The sequence below is a fragment of the Seriola lalandi genome, unplaced genomic scaffold (assembly GCF_002814215.2).
Source record: "Seriola lalandi dorsalis isolate HSWRI2012SDOR001 ecotype SW California unplaced genomic scaffold, Sedor1 jcf7180002054045, whole genome shotgun sequence".
Taxonomy (NCBI): Eukaryota; Metazoa; Chordata; class Actinopteri; order Carangiformes; family Carangidae; genus Seriola; species Seriola lalandi.
Window position 1 is genome coordinate 305,378 of NW_019524598.1, and position 22,897 is coordinate 328,274.

The 22,897-nt window shown below is 38.9% G+C and overlaps 2 protein-coding genes across 3 annotated transcripts in view; both read right to left on the minus strand.

Moving 5' to 3' along the window:
* plcl2 (phospholipase C like 2) overlaps positions 1 to 6,842 on the minus strand; it is a 36,482-nt gene extending 29,640 nt beyond the window's left edge. The window contains exons 1-2 of the mRNA XM_023402963.2: positions 6,415 to 6,842; positions 5,437 to 5,934 (exon numbers count right to left, since the gene is read on the minus strand). Coding sequence (XP_023258731.1) covers positions 5,437 to 5,688 — 252 coding nt within the window. The 5' untranslated portion in view covers positions 5,689 to 5,934; positions 6,415 to 6,842. The remainder of the gene's footprint in view (positions 1 to 5,436; positions 5,935 to 6,414) is intronic.
* Positions 6,843 to 10,782: 3,940 nt separating this feature from the next.
* LOC111652631 (cysteine-rich venom protein) lies at positions 10,783 to 14,802 on the minus strand. 2 transcript variants are annotated; one of them, XM_087173120.1, is made up of 8 exons: positions 14,772 to 14,802; positions 14,394 to 14,480; positions 13,289 to 13,389; positions 12,905 to 12,995; positions 12,412 to 12,554; positions 11,945 to 12,033; positions 11,325 to 11,407; positions 10,783 to 11,187 (listed from the first exon to the last, which is right to left on the minus strand). In XM_087173120.1, the coding sequence occupies exons 2-8, from the start codon at positions 14,455 to 14,457 to the stop codon at positions 11,051 to 11,053; spliced, it is 708 nt and encodes a 235-aa protein (XP_087029246.1). In that variant the 5' UTR covers positions 14,458 to 14,480; positions 14,772 to 14,802; the 3' UTR covers positions 10,783 to 11,050. The 2 variants fall into 2 exon arrangements, with proteins under 2 accessions (XP_087029246.1, XP_087029245.1); XM_087173119.1 differs by lacking the exons at positions 14,394 to 14,480; positions 14,772 to 14,802 and having other exon boundaries at positions 13,289 to 13,863.
* Positions 14,803 to 22,897: the final 8,095 nt, after the last annotated feature.

Below are 22,897 nucleotides of genomic sequence, written 5' to 3' on the forward strand. Positions count from 1 at the left end.
TTTTCAGTCCCACAAAATAGGACAATTAATGCCTGTACATTTACACATTCCAGTGACGTACTTACATGGGCCAATGTATTGCATATACATACATACACATACACAACATTAGCACTAACCTTGCAGAGCACAAAATACTTGATATGCAGTGGAAATACTGAGAGCATCCTTTTACTTAAAGTGACAGGATATTATTTTATAACTACAACACTTTGGCTCAAGGAAAGCACTGCTAAAACACTCACATTTCAATATACACTCACTGAAGACCTGTACACCTGCATATTCATGCAATTATCCAATCAGCCAATCATGTGGCAGTAGTGCAATCCCTAAAATCCTGCAGATAGATGTCAGATGCTTCAGTAAATGTTCACATCAAACATCAGAATGGGGAAAAATGTGATCTCAGTGACCGTGATCGTGGTATGAGCGTTGGTACCAGACAGGCTGGTTTGAGTATTTCTGAAACTGCTGATTTTCACTCACAATGGTCTCAGAATGGAGCCAAAAACAAAAGCATCCAGTGAGCGACAGTTTCGCAGGCAGAAATGCCTTGTTGATGAGAGAGGTCAGAGGAGAATGGCCAGAGTAGTCAAGCTGCCAGACAGGCTATGGTAACTCAGATAACCACTCTTTTCAACTGTGGTGAGCAGAAAAACATCACATGTCTACCCTAGACTGGCTGCAGTGGGCACAGGTTCACCTAAACTGGAGAGTTGATGGCTGAAAAAAACGCAGTCTGATCTGATGAATCTGGATTTCTGCTGAGGCAGCAGATGGTAGGGTCAGAATCTGGCATCAACAGCATGAATCCATGGACCCAACCTGCCTTGTGTTGTTAACAAGTGGGGTGGGGCATGTTTTCTTGGCACACTTTGAGCCCCTTAATACCAATCAATCATGGTTTATATGTCACAAACTATCTGAGTATTGTTGCTGACCATCTGCCTTCAATAGATAATAAACCATGTCACAAATCAGAGGTCAACCCCCCCACTCACCAGATCTGAATCCAATATAACACCTTTGAGATGTGGTAGAACAGGAGATTAGAAGCATGAATGTGAAGCTGACAAATCTGCAGAAATGATGTGATGCAGTCATGTCAACATGGAGCAGAATCTCAAAGGAATCCTTCCAAAATCTCGTGGAATCCAGTATTAGTATGGTGTTCGTAAGAAAGTGCTCAGTGATTGTAAATACCATGTAGTCAAAGGGAATCTACAACCTAACAATGACTTTCAACTCTGCCAAGACTTATAACTATGTGAAACCAGTTTTAAAATCATTATTGTCAAATGTAAAGGTAGGTATGTAATGTGCGTAGCAAAGATGCACTGTCATCTTGCACAGAACTGAAAGACTTTTTGGGTGAACCGCAACAGCGGGGCACACCCTGAAAACACAAATGTCTGTCACTGATTGACTGACTGAGTGATAAAATTACACCATTGGTAGTCCAGCCAAGTGTTGGAGTTTCCCCATTGCTCTTTCAAGATGAATTAGCACAAACAGTTTCTATTACGTCACCAGGAAGCATTCACAGACAGCGTTGCCAACTCTCCTCATCGCTAGTACAACATTTCACCTTTAAGCATGTTTAAGAGATGAATTCAAAGGGGAATCTATTTAACTCAGACTTGTTTAGACTCATGGCACTGTCTGCTGGTCCAACATAATTATTGCCATATTGTTTTCCCTTTTAACAGGGTTATATCACAAGCTAAGATTGTTTTCTTCTCCTACCAGAGCTGCGAAATAAGTGTTATTTACAAAGCAATGGAAATATCCTCTTCACCTACCTTGAAGATGATCTGAGATGAGAAGTGAGGTGGGAAGAAAAGTGTAGCCATAGGTCATTATTTCTCCTGCCACTGGCCACCCACACACAACATGGTTATAATTTCCTGGTGAAGCCCTGGTTTAAAATGGACTAGTAAACACCTAAGCCATCACTTAAGCTACGCATAAATGCTTTAATATCACATAGTCGCTGTGTAACCTAAACATACAACACTATATCTTTAATACAGCACTTACACATTTGATGAGTTGAGAACGTGAAAAGTTATAATTCAAACTACAAAACACTCAAAAGTGTAGATACCCCTGGTAAAGCTGCACAAATCTCTAAATGTGGTGCGTTAATATCAGAACAAAGGCGATGTCCACTTATGGAGTAGATGTGCAGCAGTTCATGAGAAAATTTAAAAAAAAAAAAAAACATACCACACACTCATCATTTAATTTTCAAGCCTATAAACTATTCTACAAACTAAAAAAAACTTCCTTAGAGAAAAGAAAAGTTATCTTTAAGTGTTATTCCACCCAAAACCTCTCAGACTATCAAACCCCATGTAGATGGCTGTCAATTCCCCAACCACTCTTTCTGCATAATACTCGTTTCCATTTTACAGTAATTCATATGCTCAGCATTGTCCAGAAAAGTCTGTTGCTCTTCCCAAAAGAGAGCTTCTGTGTTTCATTTGGGGGCGACATGGAGGCAGTGTATTTGTACAAAAACAATAGCTTCAAATATACTGAGCATACAAATTAAAAGCTAGGGAGTTTAGAGAAGCTTCTGTGGACATATTTGTGCTTGAAAATGTGCCACCATTGAAAAGATAAGTGGGACGGTAAGTGCAGATTTTGGGTGGAGTATCAATTTAAGTTCAGCATTCAGAAACCACTGAATTAAAAGTGCCACAAAGATGTTATTTTGTCAGCCAACAACTGTAGGTTTCAGGTTTTCAGACTTTGCACATGCAATTTTGGAAGAAAGGTCTCAAGCTTGAACCCTCTCACCACAAACATGCATTAACACCCACACCACCAAATATGTTCTACAAAAGTCAGCCTGTTGTTAAGCGCAAAGTATTACAGCTGTTACTATGAGAATGTGGTCGGTGTTCTTCCGACCACATCCTCCCATCACTTGAGAAACTGTTTAACAAGAACTGAGGGCTCGGACTGGCAGTGTGAAACAGGCTGCCTTGTTAACACTGGTCCAACCCTTTACAACTAAACTCTCAGGACAATATTCGATCAGTCATAGCTGTCAGAAGCAAAAACAACTGCCTTCACCAAAAATATTGGCATGCAGACAAGAGCGCGGCTTGCTGAATATTTGATTTGCATGATAGCCTTCAGATGGGAAGCTTCACACAAGCAGAAAATGAGTGATGACATCATATTTTCACTTTCTCTATCCAAATCCACTTATGCTTACAATTTTCACATCACTTTTTAAAAAGTATCAGTGAAATCCAAATCACTTTCAAATCACGTCAGTCAATTCAGAATAGAAATTCTTACTTAATGGTTTATTGGTGCACTGGTAGCATTCATTTATGATACACAAAAAAGTTTCAAGCTGTGAAATATGAAGGATATTTTTTTCCAATCTTGACTACGAACTTCACTTCCTGCATCACCCCGCACCTTGGTAAGAGTCCATGTTCTCTTAATATTAACTTAACGTGCCATTCATTTTGGCTCCAACTTATCAGAAGTCATCATCTCTGCTGTGTGACTCACTGGATGTGTATCCATCTGTGTGCTGTGTTGCTAAGCAAACGCCACAAAAATCATTTCATAAGTGACCCTTTATGTATTTCATATGCCCCGTCATGAAGGCTTTTATTATATTGTCTGATGTGTCTGATATGGTAGTTATTGAACTTAGGTCAGTGAGCATGATTTCTTGTATGCATGGATGCCCTGGCACTGGACCACCACGTGTAAACCTCTGGAACAGTTGACTAAACTGGACAGGAACAGCAATGGGAGGTTTTCAAATGAACATGTTACATAAAGAGGCTTTCCTCTGGCATCTCTGCAACAACAAGTTTTGAGTTGAATCCAAAATGCATTCAAAAAAATCTACTGCTGATAAAGTAATATGCATGTTTCAACAGAGCCTGTAGCTCACAGGAATGGACATCACACACCGAAAAACAAATAAATAAATAAAATAACACTCAACAGGCCTGGGAACTGAGACAGGTCCTTGTGTAGTTAGAAATTACTTGGAACTTAACAAGGCAGAGGTGTCAATATCACCCCCCATCAATCTCCAGGCAGAGGGCACATCAAAGTTCAACATGCACAATGTGCCAAAAATGTGTTGCCTGCAAAACCTCAGTGAAAAGGTGAGCTGCTGAACCCAGTCCTCTGCAGGAGACTGTACCCACCGCAGGGAAACCTCACTGAGGTATCAAATCATATACCTAATTATGGTATTGATTTTTGCACATGATAATAAACGATTAAGCCACCAAATTCACTCAAATGCATGAGACACTGTCATTTGAAAATTGCTTCTCAACAACTCCTTACACTAGCTCATGCATTTTAAATCTAGCTGGCTCTAGAGGGAATTAAATCCCTGACTTTGCTGATTTACTGACCTCTAAAAGCCAGAGGAATACATTCATGACATCTCTTTCAAGAACCATTTGGGGTCCATGCTATGATAAATGTTCTGTAGGCATAGAGTACAGTTAATATTAACAATAATGACAGTCTTATGACTGACATTATTATGACAACTACGCCCATACTGAGGAGACAAGTAAACTAAAGTGCACAGCTTAAGGCTGAAAATCACAATCACTATACATATATATATATATATATATATATATATATATATATATACACACACACACACACACACACATATACATACATATGTATATGTATATATATATATATATGCATATATATAAATATATATAATTCTGAGACCAAAGAGTTTAGAGATATTAATCAGTTAAAGTATGTTTGGTTTTTTTTGCATATATTCTTCTGAAATACATACAGCATCCAAAGATCAGCACCTGGAACAGGGCAACACAACATGAGTGTTTAGTGCAGGATTTCCTCTGACCACCTTTCTTCTAAAGCAATATGAGATATTGCATTGTATTACTCACTACTAGATTCATATTCAGCTGATAGTGTACAACACCTAAACAATGTTGAGGCAAACTCTCATTAATCTGTGCATATGAGGTCAACATACAAAAACATTCAGTGGCAATGCTTAATTTTTTCCCTTCTGGAAACAAAGATCATCTCATTTTATCCAGCCTCTACAGGCATACACATTAGCCAGATTATTGAGATTCAAGAATAAGGCGAAGCTGTGCTGTTCAAATTCTATGAATAATATTGAGACCAAGTACAGGATGTGCTACTGGAGATCCATTTACTGGCCTAGATTGTGATTACCACCTATTTCATTGAAAATATGAAGCACACTCATAGGCAAGGTTACTGAAAAGCTGGCAAACGATGCACTCAAAAGGGGCTATTAAAACGAGAGCAGGGCTTTGCATTGTAACTTCCAACACTATGTTCATTGTAGGTGTGCAGGCTAGCTCACAGGAATGAATGGCATAACACGGACACTTTAACTTCCAGGCTTACCTTGATAATGCTGCTCCTGCGTGGTATTTCATTTTTGCCATCCACTCCGACAGAGGTGTTGGCGGTTTCCACCCCGGCTTGGCTGCCAGGTGCGACGACGGATCCTGAGCCGACCATATTTTCTGATATCCCACAGTCTCCATTCAAGACCGACACTTCGCAATGCGTCTTGCCAGCTGCCTCGTCGCTGGGCACGGCCGTATCCTCAAGATTCAATGGAGGAAGGCTTCCGTCCTTCCCAAACTCCGCCATAGGCACTTGGAGCACACACACACTCACACACACACACACACTCTCTCTCCTCACACACACACACACACACACACAAGCTGGCAAAGCTGCTGGGTAGCAAAGCCTTTATGTGTCAGCTTTACTCCAATTTCCTGACTGGCCTATTGCCTCGTTGTAACATTTGCCCGAAATTCTGCCATATCATCTCTCGGTGCACATATCTGTCAGGTTACTACAGACAGAGGGGCTTGCTCCGTGCATTGTGCTCTGTGAATAGAAACCACAGCGATTAGCATAATTAGGCAACATGACATTACGTTACAACAGCAGTAACGTTTAACCTGAAACGGCTATTTAGCGTCATACAGCCACGACAAAAAACAGGTATGAAGCTCAAGTGATCAGTACTAAAAAAATTTGGTTTGCACCGAAAGCGGATGTTAACTTACAATCAGTGAATACTGTCATTGTAAATGCAGCATGATAAGAGGCACGCAACCAACATGCTTCCCTATATGTACAGATTTTTTTTTTTTCCTCCACATTTTCATAAAGTTTTTAAGCACATTTCCACCGTTTTCATCCCACAGACCTCTCCGCTGTGCTCCATGTTTACAGTAGTAGTAACCCACCCTCCTCGGCTAAGCAGAGATCGGTAATGTTAAGTTAAATAAATTTCAAAAAAGCACGTTAAGTTCTGACTTCTCGATTAGCTCAATGTACCGCTCGGTAGCTTTATGTACTTGCCTTTTGAGCTGTCGTTTCTCTCCATGTGAAGGATGGTTTTCCTTTTAAGTTGCTGCTGCAGCTTGAAGGGAGACGGACAGCCGTTTGGTGTCTGGGCTGCCGTGCCGAGCCGAGCCGAGCTGAGCTGAGCTAGTTAGCTAGCTAGCTAACCCCACTCGCTAGCTAGCTGGGTGAAGTTAGTTTTCACAACCAACTCAAAGTCCAGTCAAAACAACCGCTGTCGTTAAGCTGGTTAGCAAAAAAAAAAAAAAAACTGAGGAATTACCCTCAACCAGCCAGTCAGTCTCGACAGTCACCAGTAACCCTGTTCTAAGTTTTAAATAATAACTTAATGAACTTAAACCTTGATTTGCCGTTAGGTGTCTGCCTCGTAAGTCACAAACTGAAGTCGTCTCCCAGCGACTGACTTGTTTCTGTGTCGTGAAAGCGCCACAAGCAAAACAGGCTGTACTGTCAATCAAACATCACCGACTCCGGGAAACGCCTCCTTTTTATGTTTCTACAGAACAAATAGACCTGCATGATACACACTGTATTTTAATTTTATAGGGACAAGTAGCCTAAAGGCTAAAGCATGTGAACCACTACCACAGCATGTAACGTTTAAGTTAGGTGGGAGTTTTAAAATACTCAAAAGAAAAGACCAGCACAAAAGTCAACAAGAAATACATACAAACCAGCACAAAAGTCAACAAGAAATACTCACAAAGCAGCTCAAAAGTCAACAAGAAATACTCACAAAGCAGCTCAGAAGTCAATAAGAAATACTCACAAAGCAGCACAAAAGTCAACAAGGAAATATATAGTCTACAATGTCATAAAAACTCAACATGAAAATGAAAAACAGTTCAAAAGTTAACAAGAAAATACATTGGTTAGAAGAGCAAAAAAACAAAACTTTACGTGAAAATGCAAAACAGCACAAAAGCCAACAGAAAATATGTTAAAAACACAACACAAAGCACAAAATTTTAGTAAGATAATACATGTAAAACAGCACAAACCACAAATATCAACAAGGAAATACAAACAAAACACAAAAGCCATCACGAAAATACATACAAAACAGCAAAAACACGAAACTCAAGCACAAAATACTTACAAACGACACAAAAGTCAACAACAAAATACAAACCAAACAGCAAAATCACAAACCCAGCATGAAGATAAATACACAAACACAAAATTCAACATAAGACTACATACAAAACAACAGAAAACAAAAAGATAAAATTGCATGCCAAACAGCAAAAACACAAACTATTCATTTTTTAAACATTTTTCTTTATTTTTAAATATCACTGACCATGTGAAAAGTGAAAGAAGAAATATTGAAAGAGGCCTATCAGTTTCACATGTAGTAAGTCTAAGAAACCTACAGTATCCTTGAAGATAAAAAGGCTGATCACAGAAAAGAAGACATTCTTCAGGCACTCTTTGTCAGAACAGGGAGAAAAGTTATAGAAAAAGCCCAATAACCTTTGCAGGGTTTTCACCAGGGTAGTAATAGTCAGTTAAATAAAGGCTTTGAATATAACTTTTCTCCTTGCTCTGGGTGCTAAGTTTATATACTCTTATATTCTTCTTCTTCTTCTGCATTATTAATATTTGCTGCTGCTGATGTCAACTGTATTCAGAAGCTGCATATGACATCCCTCAAGGACAGCAGTTATCTCCCAGAAAGACAATTGTTTTTCTGTGTAGAGTCACATTGTGTGTCAGCGCTTCCTCTTTATGTGGACAGTGCACGGAGGCGATGGACTAATCTCAGTGGTGAAGTAATAGTCGTAACAGCCTGTTGTGCCGTTTCATCAGGTTTCTTGAGAAAGTAAACCCTCTTATGTGAAGTCATAACAAATCATCTGCTCTTTTGAGATAGTCAAGATCTTTGAAATATTGGTCACACATGGTACAATGCATGTCTTACATGTAGTTCATAAAGCCAAAAACTATAGCCTCCTGCATAAGAGACACAGCGAGTGAGTGATGAAGTACATTATTCTACATGATTTGATCCATTTTATTCATAGGCTGATGGTTCAGATGAAGGCAGAGAAACTACATATTGTGGGATACAGAGTCAGGTGTGGTGAGTTGTACAAGAGAGCCATCTGCTGGAATACAAAGGTCATGGATTTTTGTTTATTGTGCAGTAGAGATTTGCTTATTATCTGCTGTACTGTCTTTTCCTGACAGTACACTGCCTTTAATACCTAGTGTGACCTGTTAATACAAAGCAATGCCTTCTTGTGACCCCTCACTGCTCATTGCATATGTCTCCTGGTTGTGAAAATGTCAACCAAGCAGACAAAATAATTATTTTCTGTAGCAGATATCCATGTTTTTTTTTTTGTTTTTGTGTTTCCTGTCCTATTAATCGTATTACATTTATCTTGTGACCCACCCTGTGAGCCACTGATCTAGGGTTAGCCTGTTAAGTGATACCCATAGCATATCTTATTCATAGATGATAGTTTAAGAGATATGTGTTACATTGCAGTCTTAACAGGAAATAATACAAGCTGGTTTTAACCAGTATGTACGATGTATCCTCAATGGAGTTAACATCCAGCATACATACTGTCGGCAATATCCGCATCTCACCTGCAGCATCAAAAAACGTTTGTAGTCTTTAAATTATACTAGCAACCAGCAGGAAAACTAAGCGGCCCGAACGTGTGAAAATAGACTGACTTTAAGGGGAAAGTTATGAGCTCTCAAAATATAATATTGAAGATTGGACATAGCGGGGTGGTGGTGGGGTGTGTATATGTGTGTGTGTGTGTGTGTGTGTGTGTGTGTGTGTGTGTGTGTGTGCGCGCGCGCTCAGGGCTCCAGAAAGACTTGGCTCAGCTCTGGTTGTCACAGAGGACTTGGCACCAGCCCTCTGTTGGCAACTGTTATGCAAGTCACTGCACCAAAACAGTTTCCCTCTAAATCTGTATGCTGGAGGATGATGTAACACAAAAATGGCCCATTTACCTGGAGATGCTCTCTGTGCTTTTCTTCTGAGAGAGGTTGACCAGGGCTTTTTTTTGTCTGCCTCCCCCTGTTCCGATTGACAGTGTCACGGCTTTGTTATCTTTGCTTGAAAATGACTTAGTTTTAACTTACCACTTCATTAAGACTGTACAGTCAATTGTTAATCAATCAATTGTTAATCAATTGGCTAGCGGGCTAGCTGTCAGGCCACTGTTAGCTGCTGCACTAGTCAATGATGATTACCACATCACTAGTAGCTCCAACCGCTCACCCTGGATAAGTCGCTCTTGTTCAGCTGATAGTCTTGGTGTTAGTGCACAGCACTGGCATGTTATCACCTTCTAATTGATATGAGGAGCATGTTAACAAACAATTATTATTTTATATTTAACTTATTTAACATGGCAACATTAGCGTTCATTTGGAGTTTAAGTCCAATATTGAATTCAAAAAGATTTTTCACTCTCCCTGTAGTTCCGTTTTGGTCTCCACTAACCCCCGAGAAAAATAGGCGTCTGCTGCTAAATGCTCCACTATGTGCAGCTGTTATTATCTAACTTTATCTCCCTGCCATTTGGTGCACAGAAGCCAGTATACGCTGGGTTTATCAGAGCTTTTCCCCCTGAAAACAGCTCCCTGCTGTTGCTGGAGAAGAGGTTCAGGGGAGCGGCGACAGTGAAGCAAAAACATTAACTAGACAAATCTGTACAGCTGAGGGAAACTGCAAAGTCAGGTGATCATTTTCTGAGGGTTTGTCAGTATGAGCAATTGTTTTCACATTACACATATTCATTTGGCCCTTTGTTAATATAAAAATATTGATTAGTGCAGCTTTCACACTGGAAAGGTTGATAGTCACTCAAAGCAGCAATTTGTAACATTTACACACTGAAGACTAACGATTAGCATTAGGTGGTTCATAGTGTTTGAAGTTGATTTCTCTTGTTGCTTTTACTGTATAAAATAAAAATTCCATGGTCAACATTTCTTAATATCAGAGTATGATCTCCAAACACGGTAACTTTTTGTCTTCCATACTAAACCAGCAAAGACTTAATGAAAAAAAAAGACTGGAGATAAGATAATGTTTGCTGTGACTCTGACCATCAGTCACAAGGTCAGTCAGTTCACAGGGAACCTTTATGTCTCTGAGGTAATATTCCTGGCATATGTGGAGCAAGGAGAGACGAGGAATAAAGGAAGGAGCAATATCGCATGGTTCATCTGGTGTTTGATTTATCTAAATGCTTTAATATATAAAGCAAAATATCCCTGGTCAACATCTCTTTATATCAGAGTATGGTCTCCAACCAAGGTAACACTTTTTATACTTCTCAGCACAGATGGTGGTTATCTGGTTATCTCAATGACATAATGAACAGACAATATTGATTAAAGTTTTAATGTCGAAAATAGATATATACATGTATGGCGAAACATTTTTTCTTTCAATTATAATGTGTCTTATAAAATATGTGTATTTTTACTCCCTCTGTAAATGTAATTGAAATTTATATAATGATTCCAAAACATCCCTTTAATTTAAGAAACTCAATTCAAAATTTTTTTAGACATATTATTAAAAGCTTACATGGAATTATCATATTTCACAGAGCCAAAAAAAGGTGAAGTTTGCAGACTGGAGTGTTTCTCTTTACGCCACTGCAATGATTTCATTGCTGCATTTGCATGCAGCAGGACACCAGTCATACACCAGCTTATTTTTGCATCCATATATGTCTTTCAAGTTTGGACAGTTGATGAACTTGTTTATGTAAGGACAAGGGTTGGCTGAAATGAAAAACAGACACAACTGTTAGCTGCCACTGCCTATTTTGTATCTTAGTAAACAATATTCCTTGTATTATAACATCATATTTGCCACGCAGAGAATGCACATTGTGTATTTGTCACAGTATGTTTCTTACTGCAGAGTTTATCTTCACAGGCATTGGGACAGGAAGCACATGGGGGTCCAGCCTTATATGGTGGCCAGCTCCTGAAGTTTCCTCTGTTGAATAGATGACAAATATGTTAGTTAGTTAAATATATAAACAATTTCAGTTTCCCTCCAACAATGTTATATGCAAGTTTTGCTATTGCTACATAGCCAGAGCTAGCATTAGCAGCTGTTTACTTACCAGTCTTGCCAAGAGCTTTAGCCATTTACCTGTTTACAAGACAAGAGGTTAGAGTAAACCCTCTGAGCAGCATTGCTTATTTATGGCAGCCTGGACGCTGCAGTGACTCGGAATCGGAAAGTGTCAAGACCGTTAGCTGGTTAGCATGCTAACTTCAGAAGTAGATGCAAAACAAGAGGGTTGCTTTCCACCACTGGAGACAGCTCTTGGTGAGTAAAGGCATGAAGCTTGATGCTGAACTCACAACATTTCTGCTAGACTGGTAAATAAACAGCTGTTAATGCTAATGCTGGCTATGGAGCGATAGCAAAACTTACAAAAAGCTCCTTAAAGCTCTCCTGATAGCTCTCTCACATTGAACAAAGTCATGGGTTTTAAGTTTGTGGAGGGTGAATGAGGTCACATACGCTCGATAATAGTGGCAGCCATAGAAATAGATGTTGTTAGGACACAGCGTCACTCCACAGCCGACTCTGTAGGAGCTGTTCCACACCACCTGCCAGCGGAAACACAATGTTGTTGTTTTCACTGCCGCTTTAGTAGTTATGCATTAGTAGTAGTGGTCATGCATATTGACTGTTTAAAACACTGTCATGACTCATTCATGTTTTGTTTTTTTTAAATATCTCATTCTTATAACATTTCAACAATATCATAGAATAGAATAGAATAGAATAGAATAGAATATAGCGAATGTGAAAATTGATCAAAAATGTACATTTGTAAGTAATTGCTTTTTGAAAATTGCAATCTCAGTAAATATAGTATAACCTCTTCTTATTGCAGCCATTACAACATACTTCTTTTTTCAAACCACCACATTTATCTTTGTCACCACATCACTGTTATGGTGACATTAACAGCTAAGTGTTACCTGTGTGTAGTGACCGATAGATTGGCCATTGGTGGATCCATTGGGATACAGGTAGTGTGACACCTCGCTGTGCCAGGCACTGATGATGTCTGTCCATGAGTAGGGTGAGGATGAATAGAACAGATTCTCACCTAATTCATATCCTGCTCGACGGTGAGAAACACATGGCAGCACTGATTAATGGGCTTCTGCAACTATACAGTTTTGTTTTCATGTCTCAGTAGATTACATTATTTAGATAAAATAATTCATTAAAATGCCTATTGATGATAATCTCCTTAATGATAACCTATCCTACTCTGTGTAATTTGTTATTAAAAGAAGGTATGAAGACTGGAGATAAGATAATGTTCGCTGTGACTCTGACCATCAGTCACAAGGTCAGTCAGTTCACAAGAAACCTTTATGTCTCTGAGGTAATATTCCTGGCATATGTGGAGCAAGGAGAAAGGGAAACAAAGCAAGAGCAGGAATAAAGGAAGGAGAAATATACCATTTAGCATGCGGGTGCTGGGTGCTCCATGAGCCAGAATACATTTGTCAACCCAGGCCTGAGCACTAACTGCTACCTCTTCACTATAATTCTGCAAAGGAAAAAAAATAATAACACAACAAATCAAGGATTTCACTTCAAATGGACACTCAAAGTGTAGAAATTGTCTTGCAAAATATTGTTTTTGAAAGCTGGATAATCTTTGATTTGACAGAAAGAAAAATATGAAGGAACAAAAAAGTTGTTTTATGATTGTCAGGCATCATGTGTAGAATACGTGACTCGTACGTGTTTTTTTCCTTCTCACAAACAAGGGAAAGCAAATGCTGAAGATATTTAGCAAATATTATCTTAGAAGCTTTTATTACACAAATATAAACAAACCATCATCAGCATGTCTGAAGCTGTAGGCTGAACTGCTCTCCTGAAGGCATTGTGCTTGTCAACGATCTCTGCCTGAACCGTTGGGTTTTCTGGGCAAATGTCTGCATGCACACGCAGACACACCCAGACATGCACACACACACACACACACACACACACACATACACACACACATACACATACACATACACACACACATACACACATACATACACATACATGTGTGTGTAAACACCAGATTAAGGACATAATAGTAATATTTACTCTGGTGGCTTAATATCCACAATATGACTCAAACATATCCTGGTTTAATTACTTTGAAACGACTTAACATAATAAAAGAACATACAAAGAAGATTGTGCCAAATCCCATAATCTCAGTAGGAGCAAGAATCTCAGAGTTGATGCTGGAAAATAAAATACCTCTGAAAACTTAAACATGCCTGATGCATTTCACTGGGTGCTTACCTTGCTGTGGACACACCACGGCGTGCAGCAAAGCACATTTGAAAATGAGAAGAAATTTGAGTTAAGTGAAATATAGGAGTGAAAATTCAGAAATACATTACTTCTGTAGAAGTATTTGTACTACTCCTACTACTACTACAAATACTACTACTACTAATAATAATAATAAACTTTATTTGAATAGCAGTTATCAAAAACAAATTTACAACATCACATCAACAACAACACATGCAATCATGGTATAGAATATGGACATAAAAGACAATGAAATAAAAACCTTCAAATGAAAAAAAAAAAAGAAGAAAGGCATAATACAAACAGAAACTCAATTACATTATATTAAAAAAGTATTAAAAAGACTAATTGTATAGATAGGGTCTTTCATAGTGTTATATTAATTATTATTGGCTGGGCGATATGCATTATCAATATGTTGTATATTTCTCAGATATATTTAAAATGTAGTAGTCTCACAAAATTGACATATTTTAGTACAATATTAGTATTTTAAATTGTACTCCGATAGTGCACTTCAGCAAATGCACTTTACAGCCTATGAAAAACAATTCAAACACAAAAAATATATTATTAAAGCACAGCAACTTCCTAATATTCAAAAACTTGTTGCTCCTTCTACTCACCACAACGCAGGCAGACTGCACTTGATGCAGCGCCAGGATGCAAATCACCAACGCAAACATTTTCTTGACGAAAAGCAAAATACCTACAGTGGGATGAAAACAAAGCAAAATGAAGACTCACCATAATATATGTATGCACAGTATGATTCTTTTGACATATATTACAAAACAGATCAATATAGAATAAATATATATATATATATATATATATACATAAAGAAAAAAAGAAAAAGTCCCTGTTTAAGGGACTTGATTCTCCCTCTTGACTTTCTTATATAAAATTTTGTTTGTTTTATCAAAGGATTAAAAAAATAAAAATAGAAAAAATGAAAAATAAAATAAACTTAAGGACACCTCTGAACTTGGAAACATACCTGCACCTGGGTCTTCAGGAGGTGGAGGTGAGTTGGCGCTTCCCTCTCGCTCTTCCTTTTATAGACCCAGCTCAGCCACTCACTGTCGTCAAAGATACAGCACATTCCCCTCGGGCTGTATCCTGGGATGTAGACAAAAGATACAGGACAAAAACAAATCTATCACACAGCACTGAAGAGGCTTTTTTTCAAAAGAGTGCAACTGACAGGGGAGTAAACAAGGAATTGTTAAGCCCAAGGGTGTAGTGACTACCTGATGTATTAGTTCAAGTTTACACATCTTAGAATGGAAAGGCAGCTGAGGTCCGGGTAAATAGAAGAAAAGGAGCACCGCTAGATTACAAGACAGAACTGTATGGTTTTGTATGTAAATGGATTAAAGTCATGCGGCTTATGTAGGTTGAAGACGCGCCCAGAAAGTTGATTCTGATCAACGTGTAGGAGTAGGGACTGGAAAATGCTTCATAGAATTTGTCCATCAAGTGTAGGACTGTGAGCAGCCGTTTTAGTAGGTTGTGTTTGTGACTGTTTCCTGTTGAAATATGCAAAAAGATTGACTCTGAAGTAGCTCCAGCAACTTAGAGGTGAAATATGAGGAAAAATATCTTAAATATTATATCACCAAACAAAGAAAAACAAAAAAAAATGAAATGTAGGACATAAATGTCACATTAGCAACATTTCAATGTGAAGCCAGGTTATGAAAACTTTTAAATGAAGTCTTCAAAGATGCACTAATAATAATCTGCATGGGTCAAATCACCAAGTGTAATCTAAAAGTGCTTGTAATGTAGTGACAAATCCACAGAGAATTATCACCTGTCTCTGTAGTTCCCCTCATCTCTGCGGATCACTTTAGCATCTTTCAGCTCGTTTTGGTTTTACTCACTCTCACAGCTCTAATCTGTGTCGTTTCCACCTGCAGCTGGCAGCTGTTTTCTGTGAACCTCTGATAAACCCACTGTACGCACTCCACTGTACTCTACCTGTCCAGCACCAAACGACAGACAAATAAAAGTCAGCAACTAGCTGCTTAAGCCACTAATCGAGCTGTTTCACTCAGTAGCTGGTGGAGATCAAAATCAGACTCTAAATGAATGCTAATGTTGCTCTGTGCCTGCCGGATGCGTAAATGCACTTAAGCAACTTGTTTTTTACCTCCTTCATCACGAATAATAGTCATGGTTAATAAAAACCCAAATAAAGGCCTCATTGTGCAGGCCACACACTTTATCAATGATCCTTTGGAAACAGAGAGCAAACAGCACTACAGTGAGATAATGTATCATATGTAACTGTTAACAGTCAAGATTAACAAATTAAGATGTATGAAGTAAAGACTTGGATTGCTCACACTGTAAGAAGCTATTTGTGAACAAAGCAGAATTTTATCTTCGATCAACCCTGCATGTTCTGAACACAACAAATTCCTCTCTGTTGATTCTTGATTATGTGTTAATGCACAATAAACATTATGCTGCTATCGCCTCTGTGCTTAATGCATTATTGTGTTAGTAGTAATAGGTAGTTGGAGTCAAACAGTCTCACTGGTCAAAGAAAAGTTCTATTTCAGCCTGCGTCATGGAATAGGCAACACTTGTTTTCCCATTATTGATTCATGAAATACATGGATTCTTTCCAAGAAAATGGTTATTATTTTTACACCTGCTTTAATGGTCCTCATGTTGAAGAACATTGTCTCATCGCTGCTACGACAAAAAAAACAATGAACTGTTTTTCCTCCAATTTCCCTGTGTGGCCCAGCTAATTAAAGGAAAAGTTCTGTCACGATTTAACAAAAAGAAAAACAAGGCTAGGAGCCACTCAAGTTGCACTGTGAGACTTTGGCAAAGCTTAAAGCTAAATGCTAACATCAGCAAGCTAACACGCGCATGACAAAAATAGTTACATGCTGAGTAGCATCTTCGTGTAGCATTTCAGCGGGGTCACATTCTCTAAATAGTACAGAACACACAGTGCAGCTGATGTGAATGTCATTGATTTTGCAGGTATATGGTCATAAAACAAACTACTTAAAAGTTTGACCTGATCAGAGGCGTCGATATCCAGACAGATATGTTTGAAGAAGCTCCTTAAAACACTTGCTCTCCCAGTTTTTGATGATAATCTAGTTCTTGTTCCTTTTGAATTTGAATGCACTTATTGTCTGTTGCTGTGGTTCAACTTGTCTGACAAATTAATAAAATGTAATGAAATGAACAGGGTTATGGTTATGGAATAATAACAAAATAATATCATGTAAATTTAGAAAATAGAAATAAATAATTCAAATAAGTTAAAACTGATTACATAGAATGCATAAAATTTATAAATCAATCACTAGGAATCATCTTCTGAGCACCATAAATTTCTATACAACACTGTCAATCCATCAGGTAGATATAGATATTTTGGTGCTAGAGAGAGGCACCATGAATTCTAGTACAAAATTTCACAGCCATCCATCCAGTAGTTGCTGAAATATTTCAATCTGGACCAACGTGTTGGACAGACCAATGACAGACAGACGGACATTGGCACCTCTAGAGCCACACCACCACCATATTAAAAAGTTAAGATATCAAGTTAGGAGCAAGTTCATAAAGTGACATGCAAACCGCAGTCAGTTTGTTCTCCCCTGTCAATGGTAATAGATGTTCTATGTGATGATGGATACCATGGGTGTAGCATTTTATGTACCCATGGCGGTGTTTACATTCAGATATGCTTTCCTTGGAACAAGAGGTAAAAGGTAAGAATGAAGGTGCACCATTTAAAGTAATAGTAGCCATTACAGAAGAGAGTGCCAGACAGCCCTGAGTATAGCTTTACAGGCGAACACCTTGGGCAGTAAACTGCCAACCTAATGCAGTGAAAATGATCTGGGAAAGGTTGAAGTCTTTTGTTGAAAATCCTTTCCTCTTCATCCCTGCTGCTGAATTCAGGTAGCTAATCATTGGCAAAAAGAAAAATACCACTTAATACATACACAGTGCTCAAGAGTCTACAGCCGACCTTCCTTGCTTCCTTGTGGCTCAGGATTAAAATCTTGTTAATAAAAGATCTGTTATGCTAGTGCTAATGCGCTAATGCTAGTCTTAAGTATTTCTGCACAGAATGCTAAAGTCTCATTCATTCAGTGCATAATTTACTCTATAGTTAGAAGTAAATACAGGTTTCATGCACGTATCAGTCATTTTGTGTCATTACTGTCACCATGACATGACTTCATAATTTTCACATCTATCAAAGGTGAAGCGCAGAATCATGTCACAAATCTTTTAAGCAAATAGTAATGTACAATGCGATGAAAATTTTTCATCGCATTGTGGTATTATTTTCAGGATTTAACCTGAAACTGATTTTCTCACACTCAAATAAAATGGAGGTAAGTAAATGTACTGTAGTGCACTATAGGAAGTGGTTTAATACACACAGAGCCTTTCTCCCTGTTTCATCTGTGTTTTGTGTTTTGATGTGATTCACCACTTGAGCATAATCAAAACCTAAAGGAAAGAAAAGTCACATTTTGAATGAAGGAGATTTTCTGAGAAGATTTTACATATTCTCTAGGAAATATACCTGCAAGGTAAAGGTCAGGAAAAATATACTTAAAAATAAAGACATATAGTAAATCACTGGATGAAATATATTTATATCCTGTTTCATTTTACATTTGAGCGGCGCAGTTCACTTTCCACATTGACCACTAGGGGGCACTGTCACATCTCTAGTCACAGAGGAGCTGTGGAAGCAGCTGAGGCCCAATAACAAAACACAACTGTGCTCTTTGTATGAAATCTTGAATACAATAGAGCCAGTGATTGAACAATGTTATTATTTTACAGCAGAATGAGGAGACCCATTTAGGTTTCCCTCAGTGATGGGTTTCGTTCCACTCGCTCTCCCGTCCTATCAGCTGTCTGTCTGAGTCCTCAGCCGCTCATGTAAGACTGATGCTTCCACAAACACCAGCTTGCACAAACACTATGCTTGGCTGCCCATCTTTATAACTCGTCCGACGCTGTTTGTCCCGTTTCAGTTGCTCCACATTTCTCCGGTGAGGAAATATCTGCATTTAGAACCGCGCCCTTTGTTCAGCAATAAGTTCAGGTTTTCACCAAGTTATGGGACATTGCCCACAACTGATTTGCAGCTAAACAATAAACCCATTGAGGTGAAGATGAAGATTTTAAGATGACATCATGTAAATGTCATGCTGCCCCATGTGTATATTTTTCACTTCTTGGCTTGTTTTCTTTTAGCCATTACCCAAAGCTAAAGAATGTTTGCAATTACACCGTGGGTGATCATTAGTGTCATTCAAGCCTCAGCGCCAGTCAGGTCGGCTTCAGTATTTTGGCATCTGTTTGATTTCATTCAGTCTAAAGGGCTGGAAACTAGTGAAGCATCTACCCAACGTCAACAACTCCACTTTCTTTTGTTCTTTAATTCCAACCTCAGGTCTCTCCACGGGTGTTTCAAAGATATAATTTGCCGGATTGACTCTTTTCCCTTTCAGCGCCGAACCTTTTTTCGTGGTTTAATGCAGAAAAACATCCTTCCAAAATCGGACATACGTTGCCCAGATCTAGATATGTGTTGGCAGTTTCCATTCGTTCAGGACGGGTGATTAAATTCTAATGGGGCTCCTGATGTGACAGCAAACAGAGGCAGGAAAGCTCCATCTCTAAAAGAGACATATCATTAATTTGCAGCCTGGAGTTAGATTGTCGTTGCAGCGTCAGAGCGACACAATGAGGACTGTCCTTGAAAAGGCAGCTACGACTTTGGCAAATGAGCGAGTGAATCCCCTATTAGGCTAAAAATGACTTTGAGAAGAGGCCAATGTCATGATCACATTGAATAGGACTAGTAAGTCTAATCACAGTATGTGGAGCTCTTCACCAGTAATTATGGCAACTCATCAAAAAGCAAGTCATCCTTTGACTCCCTTGTTATTCAGCTGGGGTTTTTTTTCCCCTTTTCTCATATAGTCAGTATATTTCTGACAGGCATCATTTTTATTTGCATCTCATCATTTGAATAATTTCACACTTTGCAGATATTCACCTCATTCAAAGAGGATAAGCTGTCAGTCGCATTTTATGTTTTCATGTTAGACTGGATTCTTTAAAGGATTTCTTAACATCTTTACACATGGCTTTTTTTCTTTACATTATCACTATTCTTAAATAAACACTTGCTAAATATATAACATCATTGTCTATGTGTTAGGATGAAGATGTTGGATATAAACAAGACTATTTTCTAATAGCAGCTGGAAAGTTGTATAGGCACATGTTCACAATGACACTGCTAACATGCAGATGCTTAGCTGGTATATTGCTTAACATGTTCTCCTTCTTTGTTTAGCCTGTTAGCATTCTAACATGTACTAATCACAACACAGCTAAGGCTGATGGGACTGTGATTAGATTTTAAAGTATTTGGTCATAAAACAAAACTGGACAAATTTAAAGATTGTCCTGATGGTGGCGCTGGCTGGAAAGTCAGGGATCACCACAGTCATTAGGATTCATGTGCTGGGGATCATGAGCAGTTGTCCAGAATTTTATGGCAATCCATCAAACAGTTGTCAAAATATTTCTGCTTGGACCAAAGTTGTGCTCTATGGGTGAAAAAAAAAAATCTCAGTGTTTTCAGTGTAACAGCTGTGTACTGCTGTCTACACAGCACTTTTTCTCCAGAGCTTTCTCAACATCCTTGAGAAACAGATGCCAAGGCCTGTTAAAATAGTCACCGTTGTAAAACTAGAGGGGCACTCAGAGAGCACAGCCCGCCGCCAAGGCCAGTGTCAAACAACATTCGCCAGACTACTGAGGAATAAACTCAGTCATAGTAAATGATCCAGATCAATGATAGAGGCCTCAAAATTGAATGGGGTCTTCCCTGGCTTGTGACCCATCACTCCACCAAGTTTGGTGCAAATAGGTTTTGTATATTTTGTGTAACCCTGCTGACAAACAGACACAGGTGAAAACATAACCTCTTTTGGTAAAACTGTTTTTGTCAAACTGCTGTTTCTAAGGACAAGAATGAACCTTCAAGCTCAATAACAACTGTTGGCCGTTTATAAAAGTATTTTACAAATAATAATAATGCAGCTAACAATTTAGACAGGTTTCCCTTCTTTCATTGGCTTTGCTTCATTCGCATTAAGCCCCAATTGTTCACCTCTCTGGAGATGTAACTGAGCCACAGGTCAACCCATTTCACCTACAAGGACCCAGTCCAACCTTTGTGGCTCTCTCCAGACACAAGGGTCAGTGTGTCACATGTACTCTCTTTGTAATATTGAAGCATGAAAACAGCAAAACAAACAACAAATGTGTGTTGAAATGTTGTTATCATCATGCTTTCCCTTGTGTGTATGTCCCCGATCTTTAAACCTGCAGTAGCTGATTTTTTGTCCATTTGGGGGCAGCAGAAACACGACACATTATCACCTTAGCAAGTTCATATTAGCAAACAGTTGCTTTTTTACGCATCTGGCAGATGTGGAGAAAGTAGTTTTTCTGGTCGTCAAATTTGAACTCTCCTCTTAGCTCCATTTTGGTCTCTACCAACTCCTGAGGGAAATATCTGGTGCTTAAGCTGTGAAATGCCCTAATATGATCTCTGGCTAGTCGCAAACTTATTCTGTTTGTGCTGGGAGGATAGTATTCAGTTTATCAGAGCTTTCTTTTTTTGCTGAAAACAACTACCTGCTGTGGCCAAAAAAAAATATTGTATGAGAGTGAATCAAAATAGTAAAGTTGTAGGCTGGAAAACCAAAACAATAAGCTGAAAGACCAAGCGAGAGTAAAATGAAGCCAAAAACAGAAGTTCCTTGAATGGCCACTTGAGGGTCGCTACAAAAGCAAGTCAATCCCCATAGACTCCCATGTTAAAATGTCAAACTTTACAGCAGAAATAAACATGTTTACAGCCTGGTACAAAAAGCAGTTTTGTTCTCTGTAGCTAATTTCCCACTTCATGACAGCTGATATGACAACGGGAGGTGAATAACTTTTTATTAAAGTTATGCATAATTGAGGGCGTGGCTGCTTTGAGTGACAGGTGGGTGAGTGTTTGCCTGTGACAAACCTGCAGACACTGAAGTCTAGGCTCCACACATGCCCCACCTCTTTGCTAATTTTTGTATTAGCCAGGAGTTTGGCGGGGTAGTGGCTCCGAGCTCCGTCCACCTTTATTTACAGTCTATGTGAAAGACGCAGGCACAGTCAGGTGAGTGACCACTTTCACATACATGTATTCATGTGATCCATTGTTAGGATAAATACATTTATAGTAGCCTGCTACTTTAAGCTATCAGTCAGCACTAAACTTTTTCTGTTGACCGAACCTCACAGCCCTTTCCTGTAACCATCAATAGATGTTAAGTGTTGTAGAGAGTTAATGGTGCAGACAGACGGTGAGAGAAACTTCCTTCCTGGTGTCAGCAGTATTACAGAATTGTGTTCACCTCACACAATGATACAGTGGTACTGACATGGATTTCCCCTGTTCTTGTTGTTGGAGTAGCATTAGTAGAAGTAGCAGCAGTTGTTGTTGTGGCGGAAAGGACAGTTAATGTATCAGAAGTCTGTTGTGTGGTGGTCCCTCATACAAACTGGCTTAAATAATAAATACAGAGCTATAGGGGGTCCTGACTCGGGCGTATTAAATATGCATAACCACCACAGAGTGAAGTACTGAGGATCACACACACACACACACACACACACACACACACACACACATACATACAGACATTCAAAACAAAACAGCCATTCAATCATTTTTTTTGTCAAACTTATCACCAGCTCATAAAAACACTGCAGCCATTCCCACGGCGTGCGTGTGTGTGCACGTGTGTGTGTGTGTGTGTGTGTGTGTGTGTGTGTATTGACTATGTGGCACAGCTTTCTGCTGCTTTCTGTCCACTTCTTTCTCTCAAACAAACTATTGATTACAATTTCTGTCCACCCATCTTTCTTTAGTGCTTCACTCCCTAAACAACACCAACCACCCTTCCTCCTCCTCCTCCTTCTCCTCCCTCTCTCTGTAACTCTGGTATTTCCCAGCGAAGCCCCCTCCCCACCTCCCCCCACCCCTCCTCT